General features: G+C 38.9%; 1 protein-coding gene across 1 annotated transcript; it reads left to right on the plus strand.

The window, feature by feature from the left end:
* The first annotated feature begins 1,094 nt into the window (after positions 1-1,094).
* On the plus strand, positions 1,095-16,505 carry LOC127581764 (UPF0500 protein C1orf216 homolog). Its single transcript, XM_052036454.1, has 3 exons — positions 1,095-1,341; positions 12,947-13,005; positions 13,956-16,505. The coding sequence occupies exon 3, from the start codon at positions 13,975-13,977 to the stop codon at positions 14,797-14,799; it is 825 nt and encodes a 274-aa protein (XP_051892414.1). The 5' UTR covers positions 1,095-1,341; positions 12,947-13,005; positions 13,956-13,974; the 3' UTR covers positions 14,800-16,505.
* The last annotated feature ends 6,458 nt before the right edge of the window (positions 16,506-22,963 follow it).

A 22,963-nucleotide genomic window follows, 5' to 3' on the forward strand; every position in this document is an offset into this window, starting at 1 on the left:
TGGTATAAATGAGCATGTGACCTGTTGCTTCTGACATCATTGGCCCTGCATGAGCAGCTCATGTGAAGACCCTCCTTCTTTGATGATCTCATGACGTCAGCTTGAGACTAAACGTATGCTTAAATTCAGAAAGTGAAGCCTGACAGACTGTCATGTATCCTATAATATCTGATTGGCTTTGTTTATTAATGGTTCTTGTGACCATAGATTTTGACCCGGGATGGTGAATGGTCCCCGATAGTGGCATTCACTTTGACTAAACATAATAGTGAACAGAAGAAGGTGCTTGAAATACGCATAGTGTAGCTGGTCTATGCTTTTGTGCTTGTGGATACTTTGTATATTGTTGAGTGTGCTGCTGCAGCTAAGATTACCATTTTAGTAGGGAAGGAAAATTATCCACCCTATCAATTCTTATAAGTATCCTAAAATCCTCAGTGGCATCTCTCAACTTTTCATCTTCCAAAGGCTACAGGCTTAGTACAGGTAATATAATCTCTTTATAGTCTAAACCTTGGAGCCCTGAATACATATTTGCAAAGTTGTGTCAGTCTCTTCAAGGTCAATTAGTCCCTGTGCGTGTGCAGAGGCCAGAACTGTACACTGTATTCAAGATGGGATCTAGCCAGGTCCTTGCATACATATTTCAATTCTGGTGATTTTTTAAAATCTTGGCTGTTCATTTTAGTGATCCAGATACATAATCCATTAAATCTCCTTTGGCCATCCATGTTCTTAATTGTTCAGCATTTAAATAATACTTTTTGTTTATCCATAACTGATGTATGCATTGAAATCCATCTGCCATGGTTGTACCTGTTCATTTATCATTATCACTATCTGGCGAAGGGCCTTCCACCTGTGACGTTAACTTTTTTCCACAGATGCAGCCTGACTTACTGAGTATTTCCTGCAGTTTCTGTTTTCATTTCAGATTTCCAGCATTTATTTTGCTATATCGCCCCTTATTGTAATTGGAAATCAGTAGCATTTCAATCCTGCTCGTCATCTCTGAGTTTTCAGAAATATCAGTAAACAAGTGGCGTTTTGCTCCTACAGCTTGCCTTAAATCCCGGAGAGTCCAGGACAGTCCTGGAGATGGCACCTGACGCTTTGACCTTGCAACGTGTCAAGCTGAATCAGGACTCAGGCTGCACAGTGCCGAGAAGGTGGCGGATGAATGGTCGCCGTGTTAGCAGAGGCTTCCTCTGCAGGGCTTGGAATGACGGAACTGCCGCTGTTGAGCTCGGTGTGTGATGTATTTCCGCTCTCTGCAACTGATCAAGGCTGCGATGCGATTTTAAGCAGAAAGCAAGAGGAGCAGACCTTTCTAGATGGCAGGTCAGTCAGATCACTGCATAAAGCAGCAGAAATTACATAAACGTGCAATAGCATTGAGAGATTTTGCGGCGAGGTTTCTTGCATCTGTGGGCGGGAAGGGTTATGTCTATGGAAGGAACAATTTATAATTAAAGTGAAGCCCAGGTCTGATTTGGAATCACAGACGGAAAGTATTTGAAACATGTGCGGATTTTATTGCGGAGACAGGGAACCGGAATCGCGGATTTTGTTTAAATCCCTTTCCGTTTTGTTTTCAAAAGAGATTTCAGCATTAGAGATAATGAAATACATCCCTCTCTTTCCAAAGGGCGAGACAGTGAAACAGCCTTGTTTTTCTTTATATATAGAGCTGTCATTAACATTTATTGCAGTCACCGCGGATCCTGCAGAGGAACTGGACAGACAGGAAGGGGGTGGGGGGAGCTGGAGACGGGAGGGGTGAAGGGAGAAGTGTTTGAGGCTGAGGGCATGCGACTTTAATAGTGGGGCTGGTTATGTGTTTGTGGGAGTGGGGAATAGCACTGTGATGGGGGCGTGGTGTGAGGTTTATAAGTACCAAAGCAGGCAGTGCCTTGGGAGAGGGTTTTTTTTTAATATTAGGATCTGGCGAGGCCAGCGTTTATTGCCCATCCCTGGACACCCTTGAGAAGGTTTTGAACCATTGCAGCCTTTCTGGTGAAAGTGCTCCCACAGTGCTGTTAGGTAGGGAGTTCCAGGATCAGACTTGGTGATAATAAAGGATCAGTGATACATCTCCAGCTGAGAATGGTAGGTGACGTGCAGGGCAGCTGCCGTCGGTGGGACTCCCATGTACCTGCTACCTTTGCCCATCTTTCTGGTGGAGATCAGGGTGTGGGAAGTGCTCTCAGAGTAACCGCAGTGCACTTGCAGATGGTGCACATTGCAGCTCCTGTGTGTTGGTGGTGGAGGGAATGAATACTTCGGGCAGGGTTGAAATAATGCCATTTGTTTAATGATATTTTTGAAAATTTAGAGATGACAAGCAGGATTGAAATAATACTATTTTCCAATTACAATGAGGGGCGATACATCAAAATAAACCACAGATACTGGAAATCTGAAATGAAAACAGAAGCTGCTGGAAACACTCAGTAAGTCAGGCTGCACTTGTGGAAAAAGAAACAGTTAACGTCACAGGTGGAAGATCCTTCGCCAGGTACCATCAGTCAGGCTACTTTGTCCCGGATGTTGTTGAGCTTCTTGAGAGTTGTCGGTGCTGCACTCATGCAGCAAAGTTGAGTGTTTTCCATCATGTTCCTGACTTGTTGCCTTGTAGATGGTGAAAAGGCCTTGGGGTGTCAGAAGGTGAGTTATCCAACACAGTATTCAGTGGGTGGTCCATAGGATATTGATGGTGGGGAATTCAGCAATGGTAATGCCATAGAATGTCAAGGATAGGTGAACAGATTATCCCTTGTTGGAGATAATCATTCCCTGATGCTTTTAGATATGAATGTTACTTGTTATGAATGTTATCTTGATCTTACTGAGAAGTTGTGAATGTAATAGAAATTGCACAGTCATCAGTGAACAACCCCACTTCTGACATTGTGATAGAAGGAGGGTCACTGACAAAGCAGTTGAAGATGGTTGAGCCTGGGACCCTGCCCTGAGGAGTCCTACAGTGAACTGTGGCTGGCATGATTGACATCCAGGAACTACAATCATCTTTCTTTTATGTCAGGTATGATTCTAGCCATTGGAGTGTATTCCCCTTGTCCTTCAGTTTTACCAGGATACCTTCCAAATTTCCTAATGGAATGGAAGGAGGCCATTTGGCCCATTAGGTCTATGCTGGATGCCTTGATGCCATAATCAGCCAGATGTTGCCATGATGCCATTTTCACCTCACCTCTGGAATTCAACTCTGGTCCACATTTGGACTCAGATTGTGATGAGGTCTGGAACTGAGAGATCCTACCGAATCCAACTGGACATTGGTGAGTAGTTCACTTCTCAGCACTGTCAAAAACAGCTTGCATCACTTTACTGATGGTTGACAATAGACTCATTGGGAGGGAGTTAGTTAGATGGATCTGTCCTGTTTTTTGTTCTGTACCTGTTGCTTTGGGATGTACCTGGTGGATGCCAGTGTCGCATCTCCAGGTGGATGCCAGTGTTGCATCTGTATTGGAATAGATTGGCTGGAGGCATTGCTAGCTCTAGAGCAGGGGTCTTCAGTATTACAGCTGAATATTTATTTCCATCTATACCATCTATCATGCCTCATGGTGTCATCAACAAATGTAGATATACAAATCTTTCTTCTTTCATTTCAAATAATTTATAAAGCTAGTGAACAGCTCTGGCTCCAGTGCAGATCCTCTTTGGATAACACGAATCACACACTATAAATTTGAATACATAAACCATTAACCTTAGTGTTTTCTACCATCTTGTCAATGCCATATCCAAGCCATTGGATTGCACTCTCATTTTTGTTACGTCTCTTTAATAGAACTTTGAATGTCCTTAGAAGTAACATCTGTAAACGCTCCTTTGTGCACCATTCATTGGTTATCTCATTCAAATACCAGACATGAGTTGTCCTTTACAGATCCATGCTGGCTCTTTCTTTTACGAAAGGTGAAGGGTTAGTGGGAAGTAGGCAATTACTAAATGAGAAGGAAAGAAAGGAATCGCTAACATAGCAAAAGGCATTTATGTAGAAGATACGATGTGGTAACAACAAATGTAGAAGGTAGGATGAGTATAATTGTGGCTGTGAAGGATATTGATAAAGAAAATTGTGTGTGGTTTCTTTGGAGATTGAAATACAGGCAGCTTATAATGGAGCAATTGTACAACATCATTAATTTTAGTTTAGCTGTAAAACATATGCACATCCAGTCCAGCACTACTGCAGTGAACCACAACAGTCTTCAGAAAGAGCCACAACACAGACCCAATCATAGATTAATCAATCACAGAGGGATGTTTCAAGTCACACTGATGATAAAGTGGTTAAGTATATTGCTGAAGGAAGTGATTTCACTCTGATTCATCCTCATTGCATAATGCTGAAACATGGATGGAGATTCCTTTCCTCCCCATTCCATAATATGCCCATCACTTTAGTAGGCAGTACTTGTTCCTTCAATAATTAGTAGGTAGCATGTGAGAAGAAATTCCCATCAGGATGCCCAAAGTAGAAGGTTGTCCATTTCATCCCTCACTGCTGTTCCCATGCCCTTCATCCACAGGTTTAATGGGATATCATGATAAGCAGACATTTTAGAGAAAAAGAAGAGTAACCTCAGAGCAACATATGCATACACATTAATATGTTGAACACAGTGTCGCTGTCCAACATTTCAGCATTTTCTGTTGATGTCAAATATCTTTTTTTTAATTTGTTTTTCAAGATATGAGCATTGTTAGCAAGACCACATTGCCCTGGAGAAGATTGTGAACTGCCATCTTGAACCACTGCAACCTTTCTGATGTAGATGCTCCAATATTGCTATTAGGTAAACAGTTCTGGAATTTAGAACCAGCATTGAAGAAGGAACAGCAATATTTCCAAATCTCGATGGAATGTGACTTGGAGGAGAACCTGTAGGTGGTAGCATCCTTGTACATCTGAAACCCTTGTCTGTTTTGGTGATAGAGGCCATGGGTTAGGAAGACACTAGAGGACTTCTGATGTTGGGGAGCAAGAGGAATGTCAAATAATGCAATTCATCTATGGAAACTATGTGTAGTGGTCAAGGGTCTTTTATCTTGAATTATTTTAGTATTGTGCATCAGTGTTTTCCTATACGCAGCATTGGTTCTGATCATCATTTTTAATTGGCCACTACCAAGGACTTCCTAATCAAATTTTCTTCTTCCTCCTCTTCTCTATGGGTGTCAGCTGTCCTGTTGTACCGTGCCTAGATGGTCATTGTCCATGGATGACACCTCACACTAGGGCAAGACAAAGCCACATTCTACCTTTTTAGATATGACTACTTTCCTACTGAGCCTGGTGGTGGATTTGCCAGACACGCAGCAAGCTCAGTAGGGAAGTGCTCATGTGAACCTTCATGTGATCTGCTAAATCTCCCCAGTCAAAGGCTCAGAACTGAGAATTGAGAGCTCCTAAATCTACCTCAGTACATTTCTAATGCAGTAATATTAGACCTTATAACTGGCAGAGAAAGCATGCTTTGTGATAACAATCTCGAGAGAGCAGTGAATAGCCTTGCAGTCAGTGACGAAAGATGCCAGTTGTTTAGTGATGTGTGAGCAGTTTGGAAGGACAATATTGTTTGCTGAGTTTTACTGATAAGTACTTGGAAAATTGGCAAGCCAAGGATATGCACTCTGTAAGGTAGAAGGAGCTGCTTTATTATTTGATGACTAATGAGCTGTTTATTCCCCTCTGTTTCACCAGTATCAGCTTTAACTTAGTTTGTTGCACTCTTGCCTTTGAGTCAATAGGTTGTGGGTTCAAGTCCCATTCCAGATACCTAGGCTGTAGCTCAATGCAAGATGGAGAGGTGCTGTTCTATTGGAAGTGCCACATTTCTAAGGAGACATTTAAAACAAGGGCTTGTCAGTTCTCTCTGAAATAGATTAAAGATCTCCGGGCACTGTTTAAAAGATGAGAAGAGGCACCCTAAAACTCCTGGCCGATATTCATTTAAACAGATTACTTGCTCTGTGCAAATTGGCTGTAATCCATTCATTTTCAAAAAGTACTTAATTGGCTGTGAACCTATATAAACACAAGAGTGTTTGCCTCCTTTCCTGATACCAGTAATCATGGACTCCGATACCAGCATATATTGCTACTCTTACCAGTAATCCATTCAGCTCCTTTGAGGTAACCCTGCCCCACATTAAAATTCCATTATCTTTTCTGAAGATGTCATTTGTGGTGTGCTGGTAATATTTATCCATTTGCTGGATCTGTCTTCATATCTTTGACACTGCCTTTGGTTGAAACTTACATACTTTCTCCATTTATAAGCATAGCTATCAAGTTGCTTTAAAAGTCAAAGAATAACTTTAAGTGGTGGAGAATGGTGAAGAATTGAAAGGGCTGAGACAAATAAGGTTAATGTTATTAGCTTAGAGTGAGTTTAGTATTAACTTGTGACTTGCCTGGTGGAATCAGTGTGAGTGTGCTTGTGATTCTTCACCTTTGGCATTTGAAAGTATTCTCGTGACTATAGTCATCGATAATAAATCTCCTTTGAAGCAGTGTTGCTGCACCTGGTACAATGTGGTGATGCTGCAATGCATTATCTACAAGGAGTTGGTGTTGTCAATCTCACCAACCAAGGTGCTTTACTGTGGGAAAAACAGTAAGTTACTGTAGTCCACAGTCATATGCCACCTAATGTCTGGTTGCTTCATGTACAACATTGGAGGAAATCTGAGTGAAATAACTCACCCACCTTCTTGCATTGCAAATGATGAATGCCTCTAAAATGTTCAGAGAGGAGGGAAGAAAAAACACGTTTAAAGTAGGAAGTAACAAAGCAAGGTATTGGGCCTGTAAGGAAGTGTAAATAATCACCTCTGAGTGAGAGTTAATGAAACTGATGAATAAAAATGAATATATTTATTATTTGCCAACCTTATCTTTAATATTAGGTTTACTGTTTGCCATAGATTAGATCATTAGGTACAATTGAACATATAATTGAGCATATCTACATTTGCCTTTTAGATCATTAGTATCTTCTAACAATTTACATCTTAATGCACTAACAAGAAACTCCATTATGCCATTCCTGAATTTGACATTTAGCATGAAACCACTGAAATGACTACACTAACCTATGCTTGAATTTTAACAATTGAATAAATTATGGGTGCGTAGTGAAAGAATCACAGGTATAAATCTTGTAAAACAGTGTAAGAATACCCTTACATTATAAGCAATATTTAACTGAACTTGAAGACTCAAGGAATTCTTAACATGGTTCATGTTACTAGAATTGGATAAAGATTCTGAGGGATATCACTTTCAGGCAGTGAGCTTAGAAACATGCTAGTAAATAACATGATATGTTAGCTTCTTCCCATTGTATTGGAAGCCTTTTTAGCTCCACACACCGCGAGTAAATGACTGATGTGAAAGAAAGTTGCCAAGATTTTCAGGCTCTTATTACCTGCAGACATTTTACTGATTTGTTAGTCACCACCCTGCTTACTTTCTTGTTTTTAATGATGTTTTGAGATGATGCCAAATCAGTCATTTAATTTGAGTTCTCCTCTGTTCATTCCTCAGACTATTTACTAATTTTACGACAGCTTGTCCTGGCATTGATGCCACAAGATAATAAATGGAAATGTGATTAATTAAAGCCAGATAAATTTGCTTTGCATCACTTGTTTCTCAATGTTGTGATTTTTTTTCTCTCACCCTGCAAGGGTAGTGCACTCAATTTCAAAAAGTAAGTGACACAATTAATTCTGTAGGCATATCTGAAAGGACCTCAGGGCATATTTTCCCTTTGTGTATTAATATTTATGAGATGTTTTGAAAGCAGTTTGTACAATGACTTTGAGGAGCGCTTCCATCTGAAAATTAACAAGGAGAGAAGAAAGAATCATTTAACTCCATAAGTTCTTGTCAAAAGTTGTTCACGAAAAACACTTCAACAGATTTAGCAGGGGTGGAACAGAGGGAAGAAAATGAAAAGCATTTAGATCAGATCTGGCATTAGTCAGTTGAAAGGAGTTTTCTGGCATAGACCATGGATGCAGTGACCATAACTTATATTGCAGGTTATGGAGGTTGGCAAGGATGCAGGGGTCATAGCAAGTACAGCATTCATAGCACAAACTACCTCAGGCACTGAAACGTGGCAAGGGAAACAGCTGCCTTGACAACCTGAACTTTCCTTCATGATAATATCAGTCCTGTAATGCTACTTTATGATATTGTTCCCTTAACTTGTTGCTCGTTCTTGTACTGTGAAATTTCTTCTGGATTTCCAGGTTCTCTCAGTCATGAGCACAGAGGACACATTGTCTGCATTGTGTTGCATACAAGCTGCTTCTTGAGCATGTTTATAGACCTTTCCCCAGGGTCAAAAGGGTCATGTCACGCCTTTACATGGAAGTCTTTGCAAGGATCTGCAGTGAAATCAACTTTGTATGAGGTTGCCTACTGGGGATTTTCCTGGAACTGCCAATTCCTTCACTAATGTTAAATGTCCAGGAAGAATATACATTAATTTCAGTTATTTATAAGAAGTATTATGTGATACTGTAAAAATGTTGTTATCCAGCATAAAATCCAGCAGGCTGCAGTAACTGGCATTTCAGAAAGAGCAACTCCACTGAGGGAACGGTTGAGCTGACTCCTGATAAATGAGCATTTTTGATTATCTGGTACCTGTCAAGTCAGGTATGTGCTAGATGATGGTACTTTTACTGTAATTGCCACTGTCTTTCATTTAAGTGATTGTAAGTATGGTTCCATGAGACATTAACAAAAATTGAAGATAAATTAAATACAAGATGTCGACCTTAAAATAGTCACCAGACTTGGTGTTTTTGGGATTGCTCTTGCCTACTCGAAGTCTGGCAGTGTTCTGTTAAATAAGTCATTACACGTATGTACAGAATTGTATTAAAGGAATTGTAGCACAAAATACCATACAATGCAAAAAAAACTTTTAAAACTCGCAATTAAAATTTTAGTTTCAAAAAACTAACCATATATAAATATAGTTATCATCTGTTGAAAAATTCAGTCATTGTTATTGAATGCATACCATCAGTATTTTGGGGGAGGCAGTTTACTAATGACCAGAAACTTAACTAGAACAGTCACATGAGTTTATGTGGCTACTCAAGGTGATGAAGGGCTGGATATTCTGTGGTGACTGGATCATGCCCTAACTCCCCAAAGCCTTTCTTGCATGTATGAGGCATGTAAGGATTGTGATGGAATACTGCCCAGTTGCCTTGATGACTGCAGCTCTAATGCTCAAGGAACTCAATACCATGCAGATCAAAGTAACCCACATGACTAAACCCTCAGTCACCACGTCAGTCATTTCCCCTGTGCCACATGACTGCTGTGTGTACCGTCTACAGGATGTACTGCAGCAACTTGCCAAAGTTTCTTTGGCAGCACCTCACAAACCTGTGACTTGCTGCCCTAGCAGGACATGTAGAACAGATATATGGCTCCATCTGAAAGTTCATCTCCCAAGTCCTACACCATTCTGATATGGAAATTGATTACCATTTTTCCAAGGTTGTTGAATCAAAATCCTGGAACTTCCTATGTAAGCAGCACTATTGGAATACCTTCATCACATGGACAGCTATGTTTCATAAGGTAGTTCACCAAGGGATTAAGTGCTGGGCAATAAATACTGCCCTTAACAGCAAAGGTGAATTCATTAAAAATGACTGTGGTATTTGATTCATAAGCTTAGACAATTTCTGTAAACATCATGTAGATTTATTTTAATTTTATCCTTGGTTTATTTGGCTTTGCTAGGCAAGAGCACATTGCTTTTTGCAAGTAGTCAGACAAGCTTTTTACTAAAGTGCCTCAATGGACTCCAAGTAAAATGAGTACTGTTACAAAGGCACATCAGCATGTGGCAAAGAACCCTGCACAATGTTTCACTCAATGAATCTTATTTATTTTTTATTGCACTTTCCTTGGTTGTTAGGAGCAGAAAATACATCAGCGAATGATCTGTGAATTCTCATTCTATGCAGAACCTAGGATTGGCTTGAGTTACAGAGTTCACGACTTCAGGCAATCATTTGGTCATCATGTGTGCAGGCAGAGTGTTCTTGGTGCTTGTTCCAGACAATTCTATGATATTTCATGATGCCTAAAATAGTTGGATTCTGTTTCAGATTTGGAAGACTTGAATGGTGTTGGAATACTGCAATATTTTACCAAAACTTTTCCTTGTGTAACTATCTTGATTATGGTTTGATTTGTAGAACTTGTTAACAGCTGAAATCATTATCTTAGCTCCCTGCTTCACTTTGCTTCCAGATAACCACGTTTAACATTCAACTGTAATTAAGGTAATTGTGTGAATTGCACATTGTCACTTCCACATTTCTTATGGGAAAATGCATCTCTCATTTTTTTATTATTCTCAAAGCCAGCATTTAATATTTTTATGGCTCTTTAGTAGGTGCCGGTGAAGATGCTCCACAGTGCAGGGGTTCCTTGATATTGATCTATTGCTGATGAAGCAACTTTATAGAAGCTAAATTAATATTGAAAGCAAAGAAGTAACTTTTATATGTCGTGCCTTTCAGAGCCTGTTATGAACTGCTTCAGAGCCAGTGAAGTACTTTGAAAGTACAATTACCTTTAATAATGAAGGGTAATGTAACAGCCAATTTCTGTATAACATAGTCCCATGATCGCCACTGATGTAATTGACCAGAAAATTTGTGTTGGTGAGGTTGATGAGATTAAATGTCAGCCGTGCACCAAGCAAATCCCTCTGCTTTCTTCAGCCTTTGGATATTTTGATCATCTGAAAAGGTAGGCAGGAGCTCAATAAAGTGTCTCACCCTACATCGATTCACATTTACACTGAAGTGATCCACAGAAGTAAAGAGAACTTGGCAAACTACTCAAAGGAAAAAAAACTGGTTCAGCCTCCAGAGTATACCTTTTCCTGAAAACTGGTGTTTTACAATTGAATATAGAGTCATAAACTTTCAGATAAGAGTTTGCAAGTGGAATAGATGAACATTGTGTCCCGATGGAACATGAAATATCTGTGTCCAGAACTCAAAACTCATATTCAAGCTCTTTATCTTCTGGAAGTTCTTTTATGTAAAGCCATTTCTTTTGAAGTAGCCAAGCAAACAAAACATTGTCAGTCGTCATGTAAAGGGATAATGATTTATGGTTATTGTTTCTTCATTGTAATATGTAACTCGTTTTGACAGCGTTTCAGAAATGGCAGTTTAACACAACAAAAAAGCACGTTCACTAACTTTTTAAGCATCAAAGTAGCTTTATCTTAACAGAAAAAGCATTTCCCTGTCTGTCTTCCATTTTAAATTAAGTAAATCTTTTTATTTTTTGGTTCCTAACTATTGAAAGCTAAAGTCAATCATGCTGTTCTTAACTCAGATATAACACAGGTGCTGCTAGCAGATTGTTACAGCCTGGGGTAGGGTTGGTTAGTCTGAATTAGCAGAGTAGAAACATTGGGGCTGTTGATTGTTGCTCTGAGAGTTTTGAAAGAAGAGATGGGGAGGTTTAAAGGCCAGACAAGGTGGTCCAGGTGAAGTGAGAGTTCTGGATTTTGAGAGAAAAGTCCAACTGTCTGGGGAAAAGGCTCCTGGCCAAAGAACTAGATATGGGAACAAAGCCAGTTGATAAAAATGCCCAACAACATTATATGTGTGCTCGTTTTTTGAGGTAGGGATGCAGCAGAGATCTCTACTGAGGGTTGATTGTCTGGGGTCAGAGACTAGAAAGTCAGAAGGAGTAAAGAATACACAACAGTGGTTGATTTTGGAAGGAGATAGGATTGCAGGAAGTTTAAAGGAAATAAAGATCTGGAAGTGCAGTGATACACAAGGGTTGTTATAGATTATGATCCCTGTTACCTGAATGGACATAGAATGAAGGACAAAGGGTGATGGAGGTGTGGATAAGGAAGGTTTTGAGATAGTCTGCAGCTGAAGAGAGGTAAATAGCAGACATGTGTTGGCATATGGCATTAAGTGCAGAGATCAGGATGTGGCATGAACATTGGTTTGAAGATGCTGAATATCTTGGAGGTATTTGTAATTGTTGGTGGATCCTTAACATATTGTGATGTAGAGGAGGCAGTTTGGCCCATCAAGTCTATGCTGGCTCTCAGAACAATCCCACCAATCCCATTACCCCATCTATTTCCCTCCAATCCATTCTCTTTCCTGCAACCCAGGAGTAGCTTTTAAGAAGTTTATAAAATTATGAGAGGCATAGACAGCCAGTATCTTTTGCCCAGGGTTGAAATGTCTAATACTAGAGAGCATGCATTTAAAGTGAGAGGGGGAAAGTTCAAAGGAGCTGTGTGGGGCAAGTTTTTTACAGAGAGTGGTAAGTGCCTGGAAATGCGCTGCCAGAGGTGGTAGTGGAGGCGGATATGATAGATAGACACGTGAATATGCAGGGAATGGAGGGATATGGATCATATGCAGAAGAGATTAGTTCAATTAGGCATCATTATCTTAATTGGTTTGGCACAACATCATGGGCCGAAGGGCCTGCTCCTGTCCTGCACTGTTATATGTTCTAGGTTTAATTTACAGCAGCCAATGAACCTACCAAAAAGCACATCTTTGGAACGTGGGAGGAAACTGAAGTACCTGGTTACAGGGAGAACATTCAAACTCTACACAGACAGCAAAAGAGGTCAGGATCAAAGGCTGATTGCAGGAGCTGTGAGGCAGCAACACAACTGCTGCACCATGGTGTCACTGCAACATGAAGAGTAGAATTTCAATCAAGATGCATATGGAATAAGTAGAGTTGGAGACAGTTGCAGAGGAAGAAAATGGTGGTGTTAAAGTAACTTTGGTAGGTTATTCATCAACAAAATAGAAAACAATGAAGGTGAATTTGTTTTCTTTACTATCACTGCAGATGTGTTTCACATTTCTTCTGACAAGCCTCAAGATCCTGTATATCTCCCTTCTATTCAGGTAACTGGAAACAAGTGCAATTTGATCAGGATTTGAATATAATTACCATTTAATATTACCCTTTTGATTATATAGGTCACTGTTTTATTTTTGGTCTTATGATTTGTTGATCCACAATGATTCAGCGTAATGAACGTCATGTTGTCCAAATCCCTGGTCTCTTGTGGTTTGACACTTTGCTTTTGAACACCATACACAGAATATTTATATTTCTCAGGATCTTGACTAACGTGCTTTGATCTGAAGCAGCCTGCTAAGGAGCTAAAGAAATGGCATCAAAGAGAGAAGGGCTCAAAATCAACTGTGCTCACACCAGGCCAAACAATGTCCAGGAAGGGTCTCCGTATTGAACCTTACTGCCCCCCACACAACACTTACTTGATCCCTCGCCCCATCAAAAACTTTAAATGTCTAGTTTTAAGCTTAGATTGTTGTCTTTGTACAGTACTTTGTTAGTGATTCAGGGCCAAAAGATTATCACAATAATGCACATTGGCACATATCACAAGTAAAACAATTAAATGCCCTTTGCTCCTAAAGTCCACTCTAAATTATATCTCGTGTCTTGGGACTGGAGTTTATTTTGCCTGGCTATTTTTGGATTGGAACAATGGTCAAAATTCAAAAACTTAAAACAGTGTGGTCAAAATGGAACTCAGAATGAAGGATCAAGAGCTCTATGAGTACCTGTCAAACCGACTTAACATGCTAGTGAAACTATGACTCTTCTAGCATCATAATTTCTGTCATAATAATGGTTACTATGCACAAAAGCAGTTTTATGATGACCTGAGGTCCCAAAATAGTCCACACAAAAGAAAAGACAGATTTGCATTTATGTCTTTTTATGATCATCCATTATTAATTTTTTAGTAGCTTACCACATTATAAAAGATTTGTTATATGATAATATGATTCTCCATATGTGTCTGTAATGCTATATTTTCCAGCTTTTTAAAGTAAATCAGTATGTTTGCTATCGAGGCACCAGGAGCCCTTGAAGTTTCTCCAAATTCTCAGCTTTACAATGGAACACATGATCTACAAATCAGGAGTGAAGCCATTGGTATGACAGATGTCAAACAGGACAAGAATTCTAATTTTGTGGTAGAGCTATATAACAAGAATGAGAACTTTGGTCAGCTTCAGTCTGATGGGACCACATTCAGAAATAGTCCGAAACTAATAAATGAACCGAATTTGCAAATGAAGAAAGAGAAGGGCAGTTCTTTCACTGTGGTTGGATCTTTGAGTTTGGAATCGGGGAGAACCAGACCACCTTCTGCGGAGCGTGTCCGAATTCCACCAGAGGGAGCTGAAGTGGGCCACCCCAGCAAACTTACCAAGGTTAGAGATTGTGAAGAGTTTGCTGTCTCTCCTTCAGATGACAATGGTTATTCCAGCAGCTGTCTGAGTATTGAAAGCCCTGATAGTGTGGAAGGAAGCATCTGGGAGACATCTGAAACTATCAAGAGAGATAAACTCGATCCTTGGCAACAAATCACAGAAGCTGAGGTTGAAAGCATTCCAGGGACTCCACCTGCTGCAGATTCCTTTCTGCCATCAGTATTTGAGGCAGTCCAGAGTCTTCAAGAGAAACAAAGATTCAAAGAGCAAGAGAAAGAGAAGCACCAAACCCAAGTGGTCATGTACCGCCGCTTGGCCTTGCTGCGATGGATCCGCAGCCTCAAGCAGAAAGTAGTGGACCATCAAAACCGGCTGCAGGAGAGTTATGACACCATCTTGAGCAACCGCAAAGAGCTGCTCAAGTTCATCAAACAGGGAGTCATCTAGCAAGAAGATGACCAATGCATGAAAACATTTTGTTTTGGAGTCTCACAAATCTCAGTAACTACCTTCTCTACTACAATCAGATTTAGTAAAACTCCATTATTCATCTTAGAAACTCAGTTTATGAAGACAGAAAATGTAAGCACATTAATGTATTTTTTGTTTGACAGGATGAGAGGATTTTTCTTCCATTTTCTTGCTGCTTCTAGAATTGACATTTCCCCTATTTTTAAGGCTGCCTTCTGAGATGCAATAGAGAAAAAAATAGTTAAACAAAGGAGATTAATTTGGGAGACAGCACTTGGTCAAATTGTTGGTTACGGTAATCTCTTAATCTCTACTGAGATCTGTGGTTATTTTGTAAAAGGAAAATTAACGTTACTTCCCTGTATGATCTAGAAAGGCTACCTCCAGTCAAAAAGGTTATGTTAGGATCTTGTGCTATTGCATTTTGCAGTTGTTATGTTGCAGAACTATATTTTTTTTCATTTCACTATTCCTTGATGTTAAACTAATTCCATACATTGCTGTCCTTTTAACTGTAACCTCTTTAAAATGACTTCCATGTTGCTCAGCAAACAATTAGGGTGATGGACAATTGATGCATTAGTGTTGCTTCAGGATTGTTTCCCTTCTCCCTCTAGGTTGAAGTTGATATTTGATTTTTGAAAAATAAGGATCATAAAAGCCAAGGATTTACCTTGGTGCCTAAAGTCTGCACATGAGGTACTGTTGCAGATCCTGATATTAGTCCAACATTTGTTTGCTTTATTATCAGGAATCTTGGGTTGGATATAAGTTATGCTCAAAATCTTTGTATATTTGAAACACATCAACACTTTTTATTGGTTAAGCTTTAATTGGTTGACTTTTTTAATATAAAGATCGAATGGTATTAAATGGAATTAGAGAAATATGTTAACAGATGAAGTACCCTTTTATTCATATTATAATAGGATATGAATTATAATCATAGTCCTTTTATTTTGGAACTCATGGATCAATGATTGTAAGCTTATTTGCAAACACTAATTATATTATTTATTAGATGTGGGATATAGAAAAATTGCAGTACCTGTAAGAGATACTCAACTTTTAACAAAAATGTAAAGACTATATTAAAAGTTAGCATGTAGAATAACTGTATTGTATCCATTGGGTCTTGGGGATCATTTGTTGATGGATAAAGTTCATAAGATGCGCTCTTAAGTCAGAAATTGCATTGGCCATAAGGGCAGCAAAGCATTGTGAGCTGAACAATATTTTGTAGGATGGACCTTTTATAAGGAAAGCCTGGGTTCTGAAACTGCGTTAACCAACCTATTGGTTGGATAGTGCATGTCTGAAATTTGAGGAAACCCTCTCATGGATTGGATTGAACATTATTAGATGGAAGGGGTTCTCTGCAAATCTGAAACCACAATACTTTTTTCCTTCTGGTTTGTTTAAAACACTTAGATATTCATGTAGGCATGATTACTTTATTGTAAAAATAACTAATATCATGTGTAATGTCAAGCAAGTGGACTGAAGAAAACAGTTATTCCATATGTGCTGCAATTTTGTTTTGACTTCTGACCTTTGTGAAAAATGTTTCCCAAATGTAGTTGCAACTTTTTTTCTGAATAATGACTACCATCACCATGATGTGTGTGGTTAATAGGAATTTCTGACTTGCGATTATCAATGTAATAAAAAGTGAACTGTTACATATTCATGACTATTTATCGAACCATATCTGTGCTATCCATGTCTATGTCAAAAAATATAATGCTAAACTCCATCAGATGTGAAGTTTTGGTCAAAGTTTATCTCTGAAATAAATCAGTTATTTGTTAACAAGTTCTTTTTTTTAATGAGGTTAGAAATGTCCCTTTGATACCGTGAACCAACTCAGTACATGTAGATGAGATGTGGTGCCAGTATGATCCAAACATCAAAATTAAACAAAATCTTATATACACATTAGCATGAGAAATTCTGAGCAATTACAATGCAAGTAATTTTCTACAGTGTTAGAGTCAGAAAAGATATTTAAGACTGTTGCAAACTAATTTGCACAAAAAAATAAAAATCTCTTCAGCACATGCAGAAAATGTTGTATTTGATCACCAAAAGGGAAAGAGGTGCACTTAGAGCATTAAATTAATCATTAATGATATACCATATATTATGATTAAATATTTCCCATCTCTTCTCTATCCCCATTCTTACCACCAGCTTCTACACTTCACCCCTTGGAGTGGGACAGAATAACAAATTGCTAGGAGAACCCCAGTCCATTTGCCCCCTTTTTAATCCACAAATCTTGTTTAGTAAGAAAAGTGGCTTTCCAGCATGTTTAATGCAAAATCAACCACTTCCTGTGAAATTGAATCAAGCACTTCCAGGCATAATTCACCTTAACACAGCTGATGATTCTCTGGCATCATTCATGCATCTAACGACAACATTGACGTGTGAAGTGCTCATCTCAGCCTTCCTGATGGAAGTTGGAGGAATAATGTGCAACCTATGACCTTTTTTAACTTAATATAAACAGATCAAACCCTGCAGCATGTTGGCAAAAAGACATGAATTAAATGGTTCCCTCTGAGTCATCATTGTGTACTGTCTGCATCTACCTGGCTCTATTTTAATGCTCTCTGTATTTTACACATCATTACCTAGTCTCTCAGTACTTATTTGCAGCAATGCATGGCAGAGGTATATGCTGCAATCTCTGCTGCATCTTTGGCATAGCAGTCAACCTGTGCAGATAATTGCAAGGGAAAGGGATGTCACCTTACAGACTGAAGACATGTTCCCCTCCCACATCTCTCTAGTGTTCTCCCCTACCTCAGTGAAACCTGCTGTAATCTGGCTGTCATGGAAAGAGCCACTTTAATATTAGAACCCACTTTCCATGATCCCCAACAGCATTACTGCAATGGGTGCCATCTCTAAGGAAGCTGCCATTGGGAACTGCACAGATTATGTTTCATTGCAATTACTGACAGAACAGTTCTCTCAACTTTCTTAAAGGTAAATGTTCATAAGTTTGTTATTTGTTTTTGGTTGGGGGAGCCATTGGGGTATTGTGCCAAGTGCAGCACCTATTGAGAGAACCAATCATGATGAATTACAATTTTTAAACAACGATATTTAAGACAAAACAACATGTCATCGGAACAATAATCTATCCACTAATGGAAGGGATATCTACAGGCTGGCTCTAGACTTGGCAATTATTTATCCCACTTGCAGTGCAAATATGAACTCACCTAGCACAGTTTGCCACATATATTTATCAATGCAGCCAAAAGAGGCTGCAGATGCTGTAATCTGGAACAACAAACAATCTGCTGGAGGAACTCAATGGGTCGAGCAGCATCTGTGGGAAGAAGGAATTATCAAGGTTTCAGGTTGAAATCCTGCATCAGGATTTATCAACGCTTGTATTAAACCTCTCTGCCTGATAGTCTGGTATTTCTAGAATGCTACGCTATCTTCATTTTCTTTGCTGTTTATTCTTTAGTTATAAATAATGGCCATATTTGTACTGTTAGTTACATATATCTTGTTGGTAAGAAGCTTAAGATGTCAGTGCCACATTCCCAGTCAGTGAAATGTGTTAAATTGATAATTGCCTTGCATGTGAGCTCCACAGCAGAGTTTCCTTCAGCGTTTTGAATGCTTCTCATGTGCTGTACACATTTTAGCATGAGTGGCAAATTGGGTAAGACATGCATTGCCTATGTGTGCTGGAAGTATGGTGTGTGACCACTGCATAATCTTAGTTCTTTTTTGCTGCTGATTTGAAGCTGCCCTTGCCAAATTTTGCTGTGGTGATCCTGCTATTGCACTCCGCCAAGCATGCACAAGAATCCAGGCATTTGATGGACACACTGCTCCCTTTCTTTACAGGTGAAAAAGTTATCAATTCCTTGCATTCTTAAGGGAATTGGAAATTGAGGTTTAGAGAGAGGTGTAGGCCTTGGCTAGCAAGAAACAAATATAGACGTGAGTGGAGTCTTCAACTGTACCTTCTCAGCAACGGACTTTGAGACTCTAGTAGCCAGCTAGTGGATCATGATGGGAAGAGAGAGGGAAGGTCTCACAGAAGGGCAACCTGCTGGAAGAGGGAGGAGGTGGAGAAAGTTCATCAGCTGGAGACCTTATTCAGTGAGAATGTTCAGTGATCAGTTCTTATCAGTGAGGGATGATGCCTCAGAAGACATGAGTTCATGAAGGGGATGGTCACAATGATCTGTCAGATGTTGCAGGAAAAATGACAGGAAAACCTGAACCACCTTGCCAATGTCAGTCAAGGTCATCATGTCCCTGAATTCCTCTTCTTCACCCTACCCCAGGTGGGTCTTATGCACCATCTCCTAATGTATACTACCATAACATTAAGAAAGTCCAGGAATCCAAATTCATCTCCACAAACAGGCATAGGCACTCCATCAATATATTACAGCACAAGGAATGAAAGGGCTGGCACTGAAATTTGGCAGTGGTTGTCTCTGGATATGTTGCAGGCACTTGATGCACTGAATGCAAGGGTTAGGTTCAACAAAAACAAAGTCATAAGGCATCTTATGACAAACAAACAGCACATCTGCTAGCACAATGGGAAACATTGTAAACATTACCAAGATTAAATATTTATAAATGACTTACTACAACTATCACTTTCTTGGAACATGGCCCTCGTGAATCAGACATGTAATAGAGTGAATAAAGAAAGATTTCTGGATTTTGTTTACTGCTCACAAACTCTTTCTGAATCAAAAGCAGAACACAGAAGAACAAAGCAGACCATTTGGCATCTGTTAAGAGGAAAAATTGTTAACTTTCTGTGTAGAACCCTTTCTGAGAAATAAGAAGTGATGGGTAAGCAATCATTTTAGTTAAGTAGAGGGATGAAAAAAGGGAAGAAACAGATCCTACATTGACAGACAGGAGAAAAATGGATTGAAAGGCTGTAGATTACTCAATAGAAATAAATTCAGAAAATAAAAGAGGAGCAAGGACAATTAAAGTTGCACTTCCTACTATACTAATTGGCATTGGAGAGGAGACATTGCAGTTTTGAACAACACAGTTGAGCCAACATTTATCCAAGAGTTTTTATACTTAGATCAGGATTATGCTTAGATCAGGAGTTCAGTTACTTGCAGATAGAAATGGGCAATTTACTAAAAATGTGTAATTCTACAATTCATGAGGTAACTTATGATTTGCATACACAAAAACCCAATTCTCTTTTGTCTTCTACAGTACCCAGTTTCTTAACAGATGGAAGATGTTCCAATTTGTCCTTTTTAAGTATGCTCCATACTGGACCATATTACACTTCATCTGCCACTGTTTTGCCCATTCATTTTGAGCAATCAAGTAAGGCATTAAAATGATGTAATTGTGTTCATTAACTGTTGGCATAAAAGAGTATCAAGCTGAACACTGTGTTCAGAAACTTGAAATAATTGCCTTTCTAAATTAATATACTCAATTCATTAGTTTCTTGCAGCTCAACATTTTGGAGTGAATGAACAGCTGAATCACTGCTTGCTTCCACAAAAGGTCTGCTGTGACAAATTGGTAGGAATGGATAATCAGTCATGGTAATCCACCATGGGAAGTCATAATGATGACTCACTGTGTTATGTCTCTAGATCACTTTAATGCAATTAGCACTGAAGATTCCAAATTCCATTCAGGAAGTTACCAGATAATGTAATTTTAGCAGAAAATGTCTAGCAGCTGTAGATATCAAGGACCATCAGCAAGATTGTTTGTAAAATAAAGACGAGATGGACCAATTTGTACTGAAAATGTGAGGAAGGTAAGGTTAAGACAAATGATAGCATGGCCGATAATTGGACAGATCACATAATTTATATGCAGTTCGTGATTATTAAGATATGATTTGTATTGGAATTTCTAGAGCAGAATATTTTCAATAAAGTTGAAAATGAAGGATAAATTAACTGGCCTTTGGAAATAAAAAACCTGACATAGTATTTACATAATGTAACAGGTGACCTTTGAATCTTTAATAACAAGACATAAGTTAATCATGTTAAAGGTAGTAATCTGTAAATCGTAAATGTCTTGCACAGAAATATTAATGTGCATGTCTGCATAACAATAGTCTCTACACAGTAATTTTTTGTATGAAGTATTTTGGGACATTGAGCTGACAAGAAGTTTCAAAAATGTGAATTTCTTTTTATGATTTTTATGTATTTTGTAAAGATTGAAAAAGTTTGAAAGGCACATGTTTACACAAACAAGAATAAGGGCTGTGACTTTGATTCAAGAGCAATGAAAATCAATTCTCCATGAGCCCGTGGTTAATAAAATTTACACAAAATATTTGATTATGCTACAAGGTTCTTACTGCTGTCAAAATTCAGTCAACTGCTAAAGGCCATTAAGATGAAGCAGACAAGGTAGTTAAAAATTACCAGAGGGAATTAATGCTGTGACCACAAAACTTCAGAGGGAGAATTCACTGCCAGTTAATAGATGGATTTTACTATCAGTTTAGTAGGCTTTTCTTGAAGATAAAAGAATTAGCTAATGGTGAAATGCAAAAATAAGTAAATCATGGATTAGGTTAGATGATGGATACTGATGCAAGGAAACCTTCGGCCCACCATCACAACCTAACTGTAAAAACTGCTCCTGGTGATTGACAACTATCTACTAAGATTATTTTCTCAAGAGAGGGTGTTTAATTGGTAAGTGTGTGGCCTCAGAACCCAAGTAGAAGATATATCCAAGTGAAAATCCAGAAGAAAAATGAAAAATTTGAAGAGAGACTTCATGAACTTGGGTGTCCAAAAGCATTTTACAACAAATTAAGCATTTTTGCAATGTTGTGGTCTGCAAAAGTAATGACTGTGGCAGCCAATTAGCTTACAAATAGGTTCCACTAACAGAAATGTAGTCATGACCAGGTAGTCTGCTTTGGTGGTGATGGTTGAGGGAAAAATATTGGCCACAAATTGATCGCTGGATTATCATTTAGAAGCATTGCAAAAACTTGCTAATAAATGCAATATGAACAAATCACACAAAATGTTCTAACTTCACATTGTGCCTTGTAGTAAGCATCCATGTCACTAATGCAAACCCATACACCTTAACATGGGAGTGCTGTCCAAATATTTATCTCCAGAAATGGTCTGTTGGAGAAGACATGTGGAAGTTGTTATGATATTACAATATACCACAGCTGTTGCTCCTTGATCCTGGGCACTGGTGCCCTGGTGCTGTCAGGTTTCATTAAGTTGCATTTGGTGCACTGAGCCTGAATTAACCAATTTATTGCACCCAGACCTCAAAAGTAATCAAACATATCCCTAGTGCCTAAGTAAATGAGTTTCGCCCCACAAATCTTTGAGCGTGAAAGCTCAGTAATAACAATCTGAGCTGATCTAAATACTTATACATAGCATACTATCACCTGAGAGTGTCAGCCTCTCTTTAATTGCTGGTATTAATGCTTGCTTCACTGGAGATATTAAGCACTTGGATGCATGGGTGCGGTTATTTATTATCACTAATTATATGTGCTTCACCTTCTAGGAGGACCAGCTATTTAACCTCCAGAACATTAATTAGTTTAATTAATTTATATTAATCAGGCATGGTAGTGTAGCGGTTAGCGTAAGGCTATTACAGCGCCAGTAACCTGGGTTCAATTCCAGCCGCAGTCTGTAAGGAGTTTCTACGTTCTCTCCGTGTCTGCGTGGGTTTCCTCTGGGTGCACCGGTTTCCTCCCACATTATAAAGACGTGCAGGTTAGGAAGTTGTGGGCATGTTATGTTGGCACCAGAAGCATGACGTCACTTGCAGGCTGCCCACACTCTACGCAAAAGATGCATTTCACTATGTGTTTCGATGTACATGTGACTAATAAAGATATCTATCTATCTATTTCTTAGTCCAGTCTTCAAAAATAAGACAGAAGGAGGCCAAACAAACTTATCCAACTTGGAGTGCACGCCAACAAAAAATTAAAAATGTTTCAGAATATCTTAAAAATTGTCTGCAGCAAACTTGATGCTTTCCCCTTATAAGAAGTCTTTCATCACCTCTAATTATTTGAGATTTCTAGTGTTACATCTACCAGTTCTCTTATTTTAGCCACTTCTGATTAGTAATGCTAATA

The sequence above is a fragment of the Pristis pectinata genome, chromosome 22 (assembly GCF_009764475.1).
Source record: "Pristis pectinata isolate sPriPec2 chromosome 22, sPriPec2.1.pri, whole genome shotgun sequence".
Lineage (NCBI taxonomy): Eukaryota > Metazoa > Chordata > Chondrichthyes > Rhinopristiformes > Pristidae > Pristis > Pristis pectinata.

Excerpts from the sequence above, each read along its gene's own strand:
- LOC127581764 (XM_052036454.1), top strand. The coding sequence starts at position 13,975 with ATGTTTGCTATCGAGGCACCAGGAGCCCTTGAAGTTTCTCCAAATTCT.